The sequence below is a fragment of the Hyperolius riggenbachi genome, chromosome 8 (genome assembly GCF_040937935.1).
Source record: "Hyperolius riggenbachi isolate aHypRig1 chromosome 8, aHypRig1.pri, whole genome shotgun sequence".
NCBI lineage: Eukaryota > Metazoa > Chordata > Amphibia > Anura > Hyperoliidae > Hyperolius > Hyperolius riggenbachi.
In genome coordinates, this window is record NC_090653.1 from 65,882,059 (window position 1) to 65,895,047 (window position 12,989).

The 12,989-nt window shown below is 43.7% G+C and overlaps 1 protein-coding gene across 2 annotated transcripts; it reads left to right on the forward strand.

The window, feature by feature from the left end:
• The first annotated feature begins 932 nt into the window (after positions 1–932).
• LOC137528862 (uncharacterized) lies at positions 933–12,042 on the forward strand. Of its 2 annotated transcripts, none has more exons than XM_068250567.1 (3): positions 933–1,068; positions 4,233–6,300; positions 11,796–12,042. In XM_068250567.1, the coding sequence occupies exons 2-3, from the start codon at positions 4,289–4,291 to the stop codon at positions 11,959–11,961; spliced, it is 2,178 nt and encodes a 725-aa protein (XP_068106668.1). In that variant the 5' UTR covers positions 933–1,068; positions 4,233–4,288; the 3' UTR covers positions 11,962–12,042. The 2 variants fall into 2 exon arrangements, with proteins under 2 accessions (XP_068106668.1, XP_068106669.1); XM_068250568.1 differs by having other exon boundaries at positions 935–1,035.
• The last annotated feature ends 947 nt before the right edge of the window (positions 12,043–12,989 follow it).

The window sequence follows — 12,989 nt, forward strand, 5'->3', positions numbered from 1 at the left end:
CTTGCATATGCTGCACCAGTTAAGCCTGCTGCTTTGGTGCCCTTGCTCCTGTGGTGCCCTAGGCCATGGCCTAGGAGGCCTTGGCCTAAATCCGGCCCTGGAACTGTATTGGGGAGAGAACAAGACACTACACCAGGAAACAGTATAAGGGATGGAGGGGGGCTCTAGATACCAGGGAACTGTTTAGTAGCGAGAGGACCACTAGACCTACCAGGAAACTGCATAGGGGAGGGAGGGGGACACTAGACACCAGGGAACTGTATAGGAGAGGGAGAGCCACTTGATACACCAGGGAACTTATAGGGGAGGGAGGGGGACAAAAGACCCACCAGGGAACTGTATAGGGGAGGGAAGTGGACACTAGACATCAGTGAAATGTATAGGGGAGGGAGGACCATTAGACACAAGGGAACTGTATAGGGGAAGGAGGAGCCACTAGACATCAAGACGGGCCCACGACTCGGTTCGTTTTCAATTTCAGGACACTGTGTATTTGAGTTTGACACCCCCTGCTAGAGGGTGAAGCTTATATGGCTCATGTTTGCAGATGCGATTTTTTATATTTTAACTAATTTTAACATCAGGCTTTGTTTGCAGGCTTGAGTATTTGAGATTAATTACCAACATCTTTTTTTTCTGATGATCAGGTTGGTGGATTCTGAACGTTCATTTATGAATGATTGTTTAAAACAGTGCACACGCATTCAGTCCATTAAAATGTAACTGTATCATCTTGCCTGAATCATTATGTCAATAGTTTTAAAGATCGTAGTGTGTACACCGGCATTGCACTAGCGGTAGAGTACTGTAGTAATGTTAGCCTGTCACACTTCTCACTGGTCAGGAGGTGGTGCTGGAGAGGTCATGCAAATAATCACATGATCCTTTTGCTTTCATAGCAACACTGGCCCCTCCCCTGAGGAAAGAGACAGTTGGACAAACCGTTAGCAGTTATCTTTTGAGAGCGGAGGTCGGTGCAGACATGGAGATAGACTGACAGCTACTATGTGATCGGATCCAAGAAAATCCAAGCATGTAGGAGTATATGCCTTTTCATTTTTTAAAGAGGTGATCTACTTACTTTTGTTAGTCTGTAATCTGATTGCAATCTTTGATTTATTTTTGGTTTAGTCTTTAAAGCCTGTTCACACCATATAATAGGGAGAGGTGTCAGAGTTCAGCGAAATCCTGACTGCAGGAAATTTTGTGTCGCACTATGGTACATTTAGCAGAGCCAGATCATCCACAAGGCAACCTAGGCAGGTGCGTGGGGCCCAGTGGGTGTCAAGGGGCCTACCTGCCACCTTCTCTGACTCCTCTCCATCTCAGATTACCAAAAGATCCATAAGGGGAAGCCACAGCCAACATTTGGTGTGTACGACATGCAATGATCACCTACAGCAGTGTATTACAGCAAGCTTCTTATGGGGTTGTGTAGCAGAAGACCAGTCAGAGACGTACATATGGTTCAGCTGTGATTCATTTGGGTGCAGGGAGACGCCTCTTCCTGTGCTAGGGAATCTCGGGTAATGTAATTATTATTATTATTATTGATTTATAAAGCGCCAACATATTCCGTAGCGCTGTACAAAGTAAGAAACAAAGATGGGGTACATAATACAGACAATGGTGTACACCAATATACAAGATACATAATTAGTGACAAAATACAAAAATGATACAAAATACAGAATTGGTAATGACAGTGATAAAAGTAACATGATAAATAAAATGTATACTGATTTCCAAGACACAAAAGGGGGAGAGAGCCCTGTCCTTGCAAGCTTACAATCTAAAGGGAATGGGGAGGAAATGAGAGGAGGGGTAGTATACAACAAATATATAGAGGCAATGTGTTTTAGGATACCTAGGGCCTCAATTCACTAAGCAGTTAAGGCTAGTCTACAGATGGTTTTTAGTCTACTGATGGTTTGGTGTAATATTTTAGACCTGGTCTAACATTCAGTAATTACACAATTTACAAAGGCAAACAAGGAATAACCACACCCACTTTTTCTGAAAGATGAGACCAGCTGATTTCTGTAGGTAATGTAATTCTGTGAGGTATTTTAGATGTGAGGATGGAACCTTTTGAATTAATTATGCAGGAGTTTAATTGTATAGTTCAGTTCAAACAGATTACTGCGCCAGTTCATTTATCAATAAACGCTCTCACTCATTAGTCAGGATCGCTGCAGCAAGATTCCAGACGGATTCAAATACAATACTCAGCTCAACAGAGCTTGTTGCCGTCCTGCTAGAGCCTCTTAATGGCTCCAGGATGTTTTTATGAGTCAGACAGTGCTCCTGCCGCTGTGCGCGCCCCCGCTGGTGCACGTGTGCACCCCCACACGTGCATGCTCCCGTGCGTGCATGTGCGTTCCCGTGCATGTGAAAATAGTGGAAAAAAACACCAAAGAAAAAATACACCTTAATTTCCAAATACTATATTATCACTATACTTTGCACTAGAGACATAATTAAAATCTTGTGATAACCAGAACAAATAGGCAGATAAAATGTGTGGGATATCTGCACAGTAGCAGTGTTTATATTAAAACTATAGGGGATGAAATTGAAGAAATAGTATTATTTCATTTTTTTTCTTGTTTTTTCCCTTTAAAATGCATAGAAAATAAAGTAATTACTGAAAACAAATATCAACCCCAAAAAGCCCAATTGGTGGTGAAAAAAACAAGATATAGATCATTTCATTGCGATTAGTAGTGATTAAGCTATTGGCAAATGAAAGGGCTGAGCATTGAAAGGTGAAAATTGCTCTTGTCCGTTAGGGTAAAAACACCTTTGGGGTGAAGTGGTTAAAGACAAAAATGTACTTACCTGGGGCTTCCACCAGCCCCTGGCAGCCGTCCTGTGCCCTCACTGGAGCTCCGGTGGCTCCCAGTCTCCTCCGGTGCAGATGCCGACCTCGCCGGGTTGGCTTCTTTTGCGTTCCAGCGTGCGGCTCACATGGTCGTGCTGATGTCATCTGGACTATACTGTGCCTGCGCAGTACAGTCCGGATGACGCCAGCACGACCACGTGACCACCTGGCAAGATCGGCATCTGCAACGGAGGAGACCGGGAGCCACGGCGAGGGCACAGGACGACTGCCAGGGGCTGAAGGAAGCCCCAGGTAAAGTGGATTTTTGTTTTTAAATTACCTTGGACGTATCCTTTAAGCAAATCTGAACTGAAAATAAACACTTAAGAGATAATTATTTGTATGTGTAATGATAAATGGACTCTTCCTGGAGTAGCATTCTTATTTTCCATTTAGGGGCTGAATTTTTTAGACTAAATTCTAAACAGTAGCCATGTCAGTGTGATGTAAAGTCTGGTTCATTCAGCTGCAAAACAAAGGAAATATTGGCTTTTTGAACTTTTCAGCACTACATTTTTCTCAACAGTGTTTCCACACCCAAGTGGAAGTGTTTTGAGTGCTGTTAACTTTACAGGAGAGCTTCCATGGCATTTCATTGCTATTCTAGTCCCTCAATGCATAGATAAAACACTTTTTATATCTCTGAAGTGCTTCCACTTTAATTGCTTCTACAGCTTTTCTGGCTCCCACCCTGAAAATGTCATCACTAACTCAAGTTCATACATCATTTGTTTAATGCAAATACCATCCCCTCTGTACCATCATTAGACCGATCTAGTGCTTCATGATAGGACAGAGAAGCTGCCTTACCCCTAGAGCTCTTCTTATACTCCAGTTGGCCCTTAATTAACCTAATATAGCTATGCTTTAAAGATTTAAAATTATATCTAGGGCTTTATGTGTTGAATGTATTCTTGTTCCCCATGACAGCCAGTCCTAATCCTTGCTTTGCTTTCATACCACACACTATAAAAATGACAGCTGGAAGCAGGACAAACATGTCAAGGGAGTTAATAAGCCAAATACACTGAGGTAGATGCTGAGACACGTCATGTGAACATGTACACAACTGCCAGACCTCAGAAAGTAATACCTACAGGCCACAAAAGAAGAAACCAGAAAGCAGGCAACCCCTTATTATCACGGATAATATCTGTACATGCATGTAACTTTAGCACATAAGGTTTGCTTTAAAACAAAAAATTAACTTAAGTTTTTCATCTTGTGGGCTTGCTCTATAACCTTGGGCACTAGTCCAAAATATTTAGGTGCTAATTCAAAAATATTTGTTGAATAAAGCTGTGAAAAACTTACCAACTAAATATTTGCCTTTGTATTTTTTTTACAGATGCACATCATAGATGTCTCAGCTATACTTTTTTCTGTAGTTAAAAGCTTTTAAAAATGAGTAATATTCCACCAGCGCTGTCTCCACAGCAGGATCAAGTTGCAGTATCAAAGCAACAGGTAGATGGCGCAAGCAATGAGACAACCAAGCCAGAAGTGTCCAAAACATCTGACATATGTTTGAAAACTCATGATGGAGGTCAAAGACTGGGCAGTTCAATGATGGAAGACCGAGAACTGAAATCACCAAGGATTCACTTTTGGAATTTCATTAAAAGGTTTCATATGAAAAAAAACATAAAACATTTCATACCAGGGCACAACACTCCATCTCCCGATAAGAGGCAGGTACCCAACGATGTATTACTAGTTGGAAATGACAGTACAAAAAATGAAAGAAAATTTGAAAAATTAGCACGGTCTCCAAACAGAACTGTGGATGAAGAAAAGAGGTCCGTCCCATTTTTGCATGAACCTTGTCCACCTGAGCTTATGAGAAGCAAAGAAGGGAATACTGAAAAAACACTTAATACTTTGCATTCATTGGATACATATTTTTCACAGCTATCAAGCAAGACTCAAGATGGAACAAGTGTAGAACCTAAAGAGGGTAGTATACATTTAAAAACCCTACCGCAGAAGACTTTAAATATCCCCACAGCGGGTGGAGACAATACCAACAAGAATGAAGATGGTGAAACAATTATTGCCATAAAACAACCAGCAGTAGTGGTGGAAAATGCTAAAGCCAAAACTAACCTAGTTCCCTTTAAGAGAGCTTCTGGCATTCAGAATATAAAATTAAATAAAAAGCTAAAGGAAGGCCTGTCCTGCAGTTCTCTGCCATTGTATGCAATCCAAAGCATTAATTTAGCATCAGAACATGACGAAGCCATTTCCTCTAACACACATGTCCTCAAGCAAAGCATCTCAGAAGATCATTCAAACATTCAGCCTTTGACTGTTCAGTGGTCTCAAAGTAAACAGGAATGTGTTCCATTAAGACCAGTGTTATCCAGCAACCAAGAGATAGCCAATGTTCAAAATAACATGATGAAGACTACAAATCTTCTACTGCCCGGATGGGCCGAAGAAATTTTCATTGAAAGCTCTGGAACTAAGGTAAAGGAAAGGGCCATAAAAACATCCCCTCAAAAACAGAACATTAAAAGCACTAACAATGATAATAATAGGCTTTCAACCAATTTGACCTTTAAAATGAGAAAGCTCACCTTTGTCTGGCCTTCACCAGAAAAATCACCAAATAACCAGTTCCAATTTAACAGGGCAGGGAAGGAAGATGAGAGCAATGAAGATTTCACACCAAAGAGTGCATGTGATTTACAGATAGTGCCCAAAGAAAGCTTCAAGTCTTCTTCACTAAGTGAAGGCCAAAATCTTTCCACTGGAAAACCACAGGATCAAGCAAGGTCCCCCGGAAATACCAACCTAAAAGTCAATTCCTGGGCTATCTCTGCTCCAAACCAAGTCAATCCCCTGCAGACGCGTTCTGTAACCATGTTATCTTCACTTAGGGATCCAGAAGAGGTGGTAGACACATCTGAAGTCTTCCTTCCAAAAGAATCTCATACGGAATGTGAGCTTCCAGAAGAGAACTTGAGTGAAAGCAATTTATTAGACCAAGAACAGGTTACGACTAATACCATCGATAGTGGAAATAGTAAAATACAGGAGATGCAGCCTGAACCACTGAAAGATTTTCAACCAGCACAGATTGAGGATTTGGACATCCCTCAACATGGTGTTGCTGAAGAAAAAATGTCAAGCCACCCTCATTCTAGCAGCCAAACACAGCTAAAGATTACCCAAACTCTGGATCCCACTAACTTGGAACTACCAGGATCTATGGGAGGGAATGGGCTCCCTGATGTGCAGGTTTCCAGTTCTGTCATTCAAGATGGCAACTTTAAACAGGAAAAAGATGAGGATGGACTAGTAGAAGAACAGCCTTCCCGAAGGTGGGAAGACTTTGTTGTGGACAGAGCTTGTACTAGAAAATGTAGGTGCAAACACCTACAAAGAAACCTTCCTCCAAATGTAACGAGCTGGTAAGTTTATTGAATTCTGTCTCCTAATGTCACTCTAAATTCTCAGTTCACTAAGTTACCTGTGACTCCGATTTTAATGTAGTCTTAAAATAATTAGGCCAAGTATGCAATGAAACACTTGCATATATTGATATCAATAAGCCAGGATAGTCAGTATGATTATATCATGAACCATATTATATCACTAACACCATCTTTGCTCTGAATGTTATTTAAAGGGAATCTGAAGTGAAAATAAACTGATGACATAATGAATTGTATGTGTAGTACAGCTAAGAATTGTAACATTAGTAGTAAAGAATCAGAATCGCATTTATTTCGCCAAGCACGACTGGGTCATGCCTGGAATTGGGCTTGGCACAAGAGTACAGGGCACAGGGGCGTAGCAATAGGGGTTGCAGAGGTAGCGACCGCATCGGGGCCCTTGGGCCAGAGGGGCCCCAAAGGGCCCTCCCTCATCTACAGTATTAGCTCTCTATTGGTCCTGTGCTCATAATAATTACTTCTATAGATACTTTGAATAGTGGTAATCCTTAACAAACTGTTTCCCATCCTTTTCTTGCACCTCTGAAACTGTAGTTGCCCTTGGCAGGTTTTGGTGCGCCGTATCAATTGTTACGTATAGAGTGCTTCGGAGGGCCCCATTGTAAAACTTGCATCGGGGCCCACTGCTCCTTAGCTACGCCACTGACAGGGCATGTACATAGAAACATAAGGAACAGCATGGCATAGAGCCTAGTGGCATCACTTCATCTCACAAAAACATATACATAAAGTTTCTAAACACTGGAACCAAACATAGACATACTACTTTTACTTTTCCCAACACATTTGTCAGGTGGATTACAAGCAGAAAGTCAAGGGTGAGGGGGGGGGGGGGCAGTCTAAGGGGGGGTGCATGGCAGAGTTCATTGAGTTCAGTGTAATTACAGCCGAGGGGAAGAAGCTATTTTTGTGTCTCGTGGTCTTTGTTGAGATGGACCGGTACCTCAGATACCTCCGCCCCAAGGGGAGCTGTTTGAAAAACTGGTAGCCAGGGTGGGAGAGATCCTTGGCAATCTTCAGTGCTCTGGAGCGTAGTCTGGCATTGTAGAGGGAGTCAAGGGCAGAGAGTGTGTTCCCGATGATCCTTTCCGCTGACCTGATGACCCTCTGTAGTTTGCGTCTGTCGCCTTCTGTGGAGCCAGCATACCAGACAAGAATGGAAGAGCAGAGGACGGATTCGATGGTTGCGGTATAGAAGTTCGTCAGGAGTTTTTGTGACATGCCGAACTTCTTCAGTTGGCGGAGGAAGTAGAGCCTCTGCTGGGCTTTCCTCTGGGTGGAGGCAGTGTTTGCCTTCCACTTCAGGGTGTTGGAGATGGTGGTGCCCAGGAGTCGGACACAAGGCACTTCCTCCACTGCCATACCTCCAATGTGCAGTGGAGGTCGGGTGGGGAGGAGGCATGTTTCCTAAAGTCAATGATAATCTCCACGGTTTTTGCCTTGTTGAGGACCAGCTTGTTCTCCTTGCACCAGTGGCAAATCCTGTCCACCTGGTGGCAGTATGCCTGCTCGTCGTTGTTGGAGATCAGGCCGACTATAGTGGTGTCGTCTGCAAATTTGATTACCTTGACAGAGCTTGCTGAGGATCTGCAATTGTTCGTGTAAAGGGAGAACAAAAATGGTGACAAGACGCAGCCTTGTGGGGCCCCCGTGTTAGTGGTCTTTGGTTGCGAGGAGGTGGAGCCCAGCTTTACCACCTGGGATCTGTTTGTGAGGAAGTCATTGATCCACAGTTGAAGAGTGGGGTGGACCCCGAGCTCGGCCAGATTCTCTTGTAGTATATGGGGGCTAATGGTGTTGAAAGCCGAGCTGAAGTCGAGGAGGAGGACCCTGGCGTATGAATTTGGTTTGTCAAGGTGGTTGTTGACAAGCTCCAGACAGATGTTTATGGCGTCGTCGGTCGACCTATTTGCCCTGTATGCAAATTGATACGGGTCTAGCTGGGTTTCTGTTTTCTGTTTGAGGAGAGGCAGGACCGCCTTTTCGAAAGTTTTCATTATGACCGATGTGAGGGCGACAGGCCTGAAATTATTGAGATCGGACGCGCCCTGCTTTTTGGGTACAGGGATGATGGTGGACCTCTTGAAGCATGCCGGTACTTTGCCACACTGTAGGGACTTGTTGAAGACGGAGGAAAGGATAGGAGCGAGCTGCTGTGCGCATGTTTTCAGGCAGGCTGGCGACACTCCATCAGGGCCTGGGGCTTTCCTGGCCTTTAGCCTGGACAGGTGGCACGCCATGTCCGACTCATTTAGGGCTGAGGGAGGCAAGTTTTGTCCTGGTGGTTCTGCGGTATGAGGTGAAGTGAGGGGGGCCTCTGGCATCGGAAGCTCCACAGGAGCGTCGTTCTCCTCGAACCTGCAGTAGAAGTCACTGAGATCTTCCGCCAGCTCAGTGCTGGGAGGTGCGCTTTGGGGGGGAGGCTTGTAGCCAGTGGCAGCTTTAAGCCCTCGCCAAACGGCTTATGAGTCGTTTGAGGAGAGGTCCTCTTTCAGCTTATCTGCGTATCCTTTCTTAGCGCTTCTCAGTTCCCTGTCAAGCAAGTTTCTTGCCCTTCTGTAATCCTCCTGGTTCCCGGACTTGTGTGAAAAGAGTCTCATATTGCTTCCAGTACAGGAAGAGTTAAGAAACATCACTTGTTATCTATGCAAAAGAGCTTCTCTGAGCTCTCCAAACCAACTTAGGTTGGCTACAGTGCTGTTTTCTGAAGCATTTATACATCAAAGAAACAGTGGAAAAATAGCTTGGGAAGTTCAAAGGGTCATTAGCTCTGCTTCATAGTTTAAAATACAGAGTGTGGTTTGTAAATTGCAAATATGACAGAATTATGCATTGTTCTAAAAATATAAAATAAAAAAAGCTACTCTATATAGCTAAAATAAAAATATGAGACTTTTCTTTGCTAATAATGTTCTATTAATTATCCGTACTACACATACAATCCATCATACTATTTTTTTTTCGCTTCAGTGTCACTTTAAGGCAACCCTGAATGTTTGTGAATCTGTCAAATGTGGTTGTTGTTACAAAGCACTGCTTAAATTTGCAATTGCAAGTGACTGTTTTTACTAGTATATTAATATGTAGACAATATACTTGTAAGCTGGATAAAATAACAGTACTACATTGAACACGAGTTGCTACCATTATCACGACTGTTATGATACTAGGCGGTTTGGAGAAGTCATCTGCAATGCTACAAAAAGCATTTTTGCACAGATTCATTCCCTGGCTGGGTTTGCATTTTCTCTCTTCCTGTATCAATGTCAAATTGCTTGGTGGAGAGAACAGAAGTCTGTGAGCCATCCAAACTCATCTCCTTTAGTGATGATGGTCAGTTTTAGGAGAACTAATTAAAAAGCATGTGATTTGTTTGATCATCTGAAAGATTTGAAAAGCTCTGATTTGTTGTGATCACATCCTGCTTTAGCACATGATCATGACTAGCAAATCAGAGACTTGCATACAGGGGTGTAGCAATAGGGGGTGCAGAGGTAGAAACTGCATTGGGGCCCTTGGGCCAGAGGGCCCCCCTCAACTGTAGTATTAGCTCTCTATTGGTCCTGTGCTCATAATATTCACTTTTATAGATGCTTTGAATAGTGGTAATCATTTAACTGTTCCCCATTCCCTTCTTGCACTTCTGACACTGTAGTTGCCATTGGCAGGTTTTGGTGCGCCGTATCAATTGTTATGTATAGAGTGCTTGGGGGGCCCAATGTAAAACTTGCATCAGGGCCCACAGCTCCTGAGCTACGCCACTGCTTGCATATCTATCACCTGACCAAACTGATCACAGTGAGTTCTCCTAGACATGACCATCACTAGTCCTTATCCAATTGTTGGCTAGTCTTTCTATCTGAGAACTCCACAGGAGGGAATCGGAGGATGTGAGCAGAATCAGGTGGGAGATCTATACTGGGGCAGCAACTCTTGCTCTCCTGGAAGCGCTGTATTTTTTTTACACAAATCTCTGGGTTATGTAACAATAACAATAATATTTTTATAGCGCTTTTCTCCCTGGGGACTCAAAGCGCTGTGACCCTGCATTATGCAGTCTCAAAGGCTCGGGAAAAGAGGTGTTTTTTAGCCTTTTCTTAAAGCTGTCCAGAAAAGGAGCCGCTCGCACTGTGGAAGCGAGTTCAATAGAGTAGGGGCTGCATAGGAAAAGGCCCGAGCACCAAATGTTAAGTGTATCCTGGGAATAACCAGCTTCATCTTGTTGGCAGAGCGTAGGGTGCGTGGAGGGGCATAAAGTTCCAATGGATCCGCTATGTACTTGGGTGCCATGTGGTGTAGAGCCTTGAATGTCAGCAGGCAGATCTTAAAATGGATCTCCATTTTACTGGCAACCAGTGAAGAGTTTGCAGTACTGGGGAGATGTGTTAGCTGCTGGGGGCATTGGCTAGGAGTCTGGCTGCTGCATTCTGTACTAGCTGCAAGGGGCGCAGAACCTTAGGCTCCGACGAACAGGGCATTGCAGTAGTCCAGGTGGGAGGATACAAATACATGAACCCGGCCAGGAAGGTCTTCAGCTAGGATAAGGTGCTTGATTTTCGCTATATTTCTATTTATTTATTTACATGTATCTGAGGTTATGTGCCTTCTGCTGAGATCTGATGGATCAAGGTTATCCACGTTACCTGCCTGCCTCTTCTCCATGACCTGGTACAAGTTATTTATGCATAACATGCATCGAACGGAGAAGAGGAAGGCAGTGGGAATGAAGACAGAGCCTTCAAGCACACAGGGACACCGGAAGCCCAATCTTGCGTAAAAACATACGGTACTAGGATAATTAGGACAATTTGTATAAATTTATACTCACAAAGCTGGGTTGCTCCTAAGAGCATGATGGGAAATACCGTTCCCACTCGGCCTTGTGGTTAAGGTCGCTGCTCAAAAAAAAAAAAAAGGAAGAAGACAGTCTCACGCTAGGTGAGGCTGTGGAGTGAGTCCCTCAGTAGTGGAAGGAGGTCAGAGGCGCCCAAGGGTGGTAATATATACAAAAAAAAAAAAATAATCAGGCGGTAAGGGAGTCATACCTTTGACAAGTCATTCCAGGAGTAGGGTGTTAAGAAAAACATTTATTTATTATGCACATAGGACAACACATTTCACGTTAAAAACCGCTTCATCAGGTCAAATAAAAGTGCCTTGGGCTAGTGTCATCTACTCATCCCAAGGCACTTTTATTTGACCTGATGAAGCAGTCTTTACTGTGAAAGGTGCCACCGACCCCCTTCCAGTACTTTAAGCAGTGGGGTAATCTCCTGAAGCACATTAAAAAAATTAGAAGCAGAGACAAGACAAGAACAAGATTCAAGTGTACCAGTTATTTTAGAAAAGTTTCTACAAAGATATAGACTGGGACTCTGTGTTAGAGGTGTCAAGAGCCTTCATTATTAATAAAAAGGTTTTTGTTTTTTTTATACTGGTTTTATTTCCAGGTTGTCGGTGTCTGAGAACAAGCTGTGTGAACCCGTCTGGATCACCACACTGATGCTGGCTTCATCAATAGTGGCAGCGAGCAAACTCGTGTTAGACAGCTGTTCCCAATGGGACTCTACTGACCGCCCGGATGGTGGACCAAAAGACAATGATGCACAAGACTGAGCCGGTCTGCCAAATCCCACGTCATAGCATGTGCTCCCCTTACATAGGTTTATTTTTCTTATAATTAAATTTAGAGAGCTAGTTTTGCATGGTATGGGACTTTTTTTTTCTCAGCAGGTTACAAACTGAGTAACCAGACCTGGAAATACATCTCTGTGTACCGGTCTAGAAAGTAATTCAGACATGACAAAAGGAGCCCACATGGGGAACACTCACAGTGGGGCAATTAGCAGCCAGTTACAGCTAATTGCCAGCGAACGCTAGCACTTTTAAAAGTGCTAGTGTAATGTAAAGTACATGGCAGTGATGTCACTGCCACAATCGCTCACCATTCATGATAAACGCAGACATGGTAATCTCGATTGCAATGTTAAAAACCGCTAATTGCGATCGCTCAAAAAGAGCAAAAATGTACAGAAAAATGTGTGTATTGGCCCTAAGGCCACTTTTTCATGAGCAGCTGATTTTACCACCTGTCAGCTGATCCCATCCAACAGCGGTTGACTAAACTTTTTTCCCCGTGAAGTAACGCCGCCGCGCGTCACAAGTGACACTCACAGTGGTGTACATATATGTACGCCGCTGGTGAGTTGAGCGCAGTGGGAGATGAATGACGGCTCTCCCTGATGCCGCTCAAATTCCCATCGCCGTATAATTATATTCCCTCTCCGAGATGTAGCAACTCAGAGGTTGCCAGAACCACGAATAACCAGTGCACGTAGTGCGCACGTGCTAGAGTGGCGCAGAAGTCAGGCTATGTGACCGGCGCAGAAAGCACCTGCTTCGCTCACAGTGTTACCAAATGCTCTGTGTAACAGAGGCGCTGAGCTTTGCACCAGACTTAGAGTTTTATGCTCCGTTACTATTGCCTGATGAAGCGGGAGATGCCCGCTAAACGCGTTGCACTTGCACTTTCTGGAGTATAGAAATACATTTTTGTTGTTTTGAATAAACACAACACTTGTGTGCGTCTGCTTGGGGTAAGCAAGTCCACCTCTGCCTCCTCTCATTGTAAACATTTTATCCTT

Bases quoted from the DNA above. Each gene is read 5' to 3' on its own strand.
- LOC137528862 (XM_068250567.1), top strand. From the start codon at position 4,289: ATGAGTAATATTCCACCAGCGCTGTCTCCACAGCAGGATCAAGTTGCA. The intron at 6,301-11,795 runs GTAAGTTTATTG...TTTTATTTCCAG, and splicing joins CCTCCAAATGTAACGAGCTG to GTTGTCGGTGTCTGAGAACA.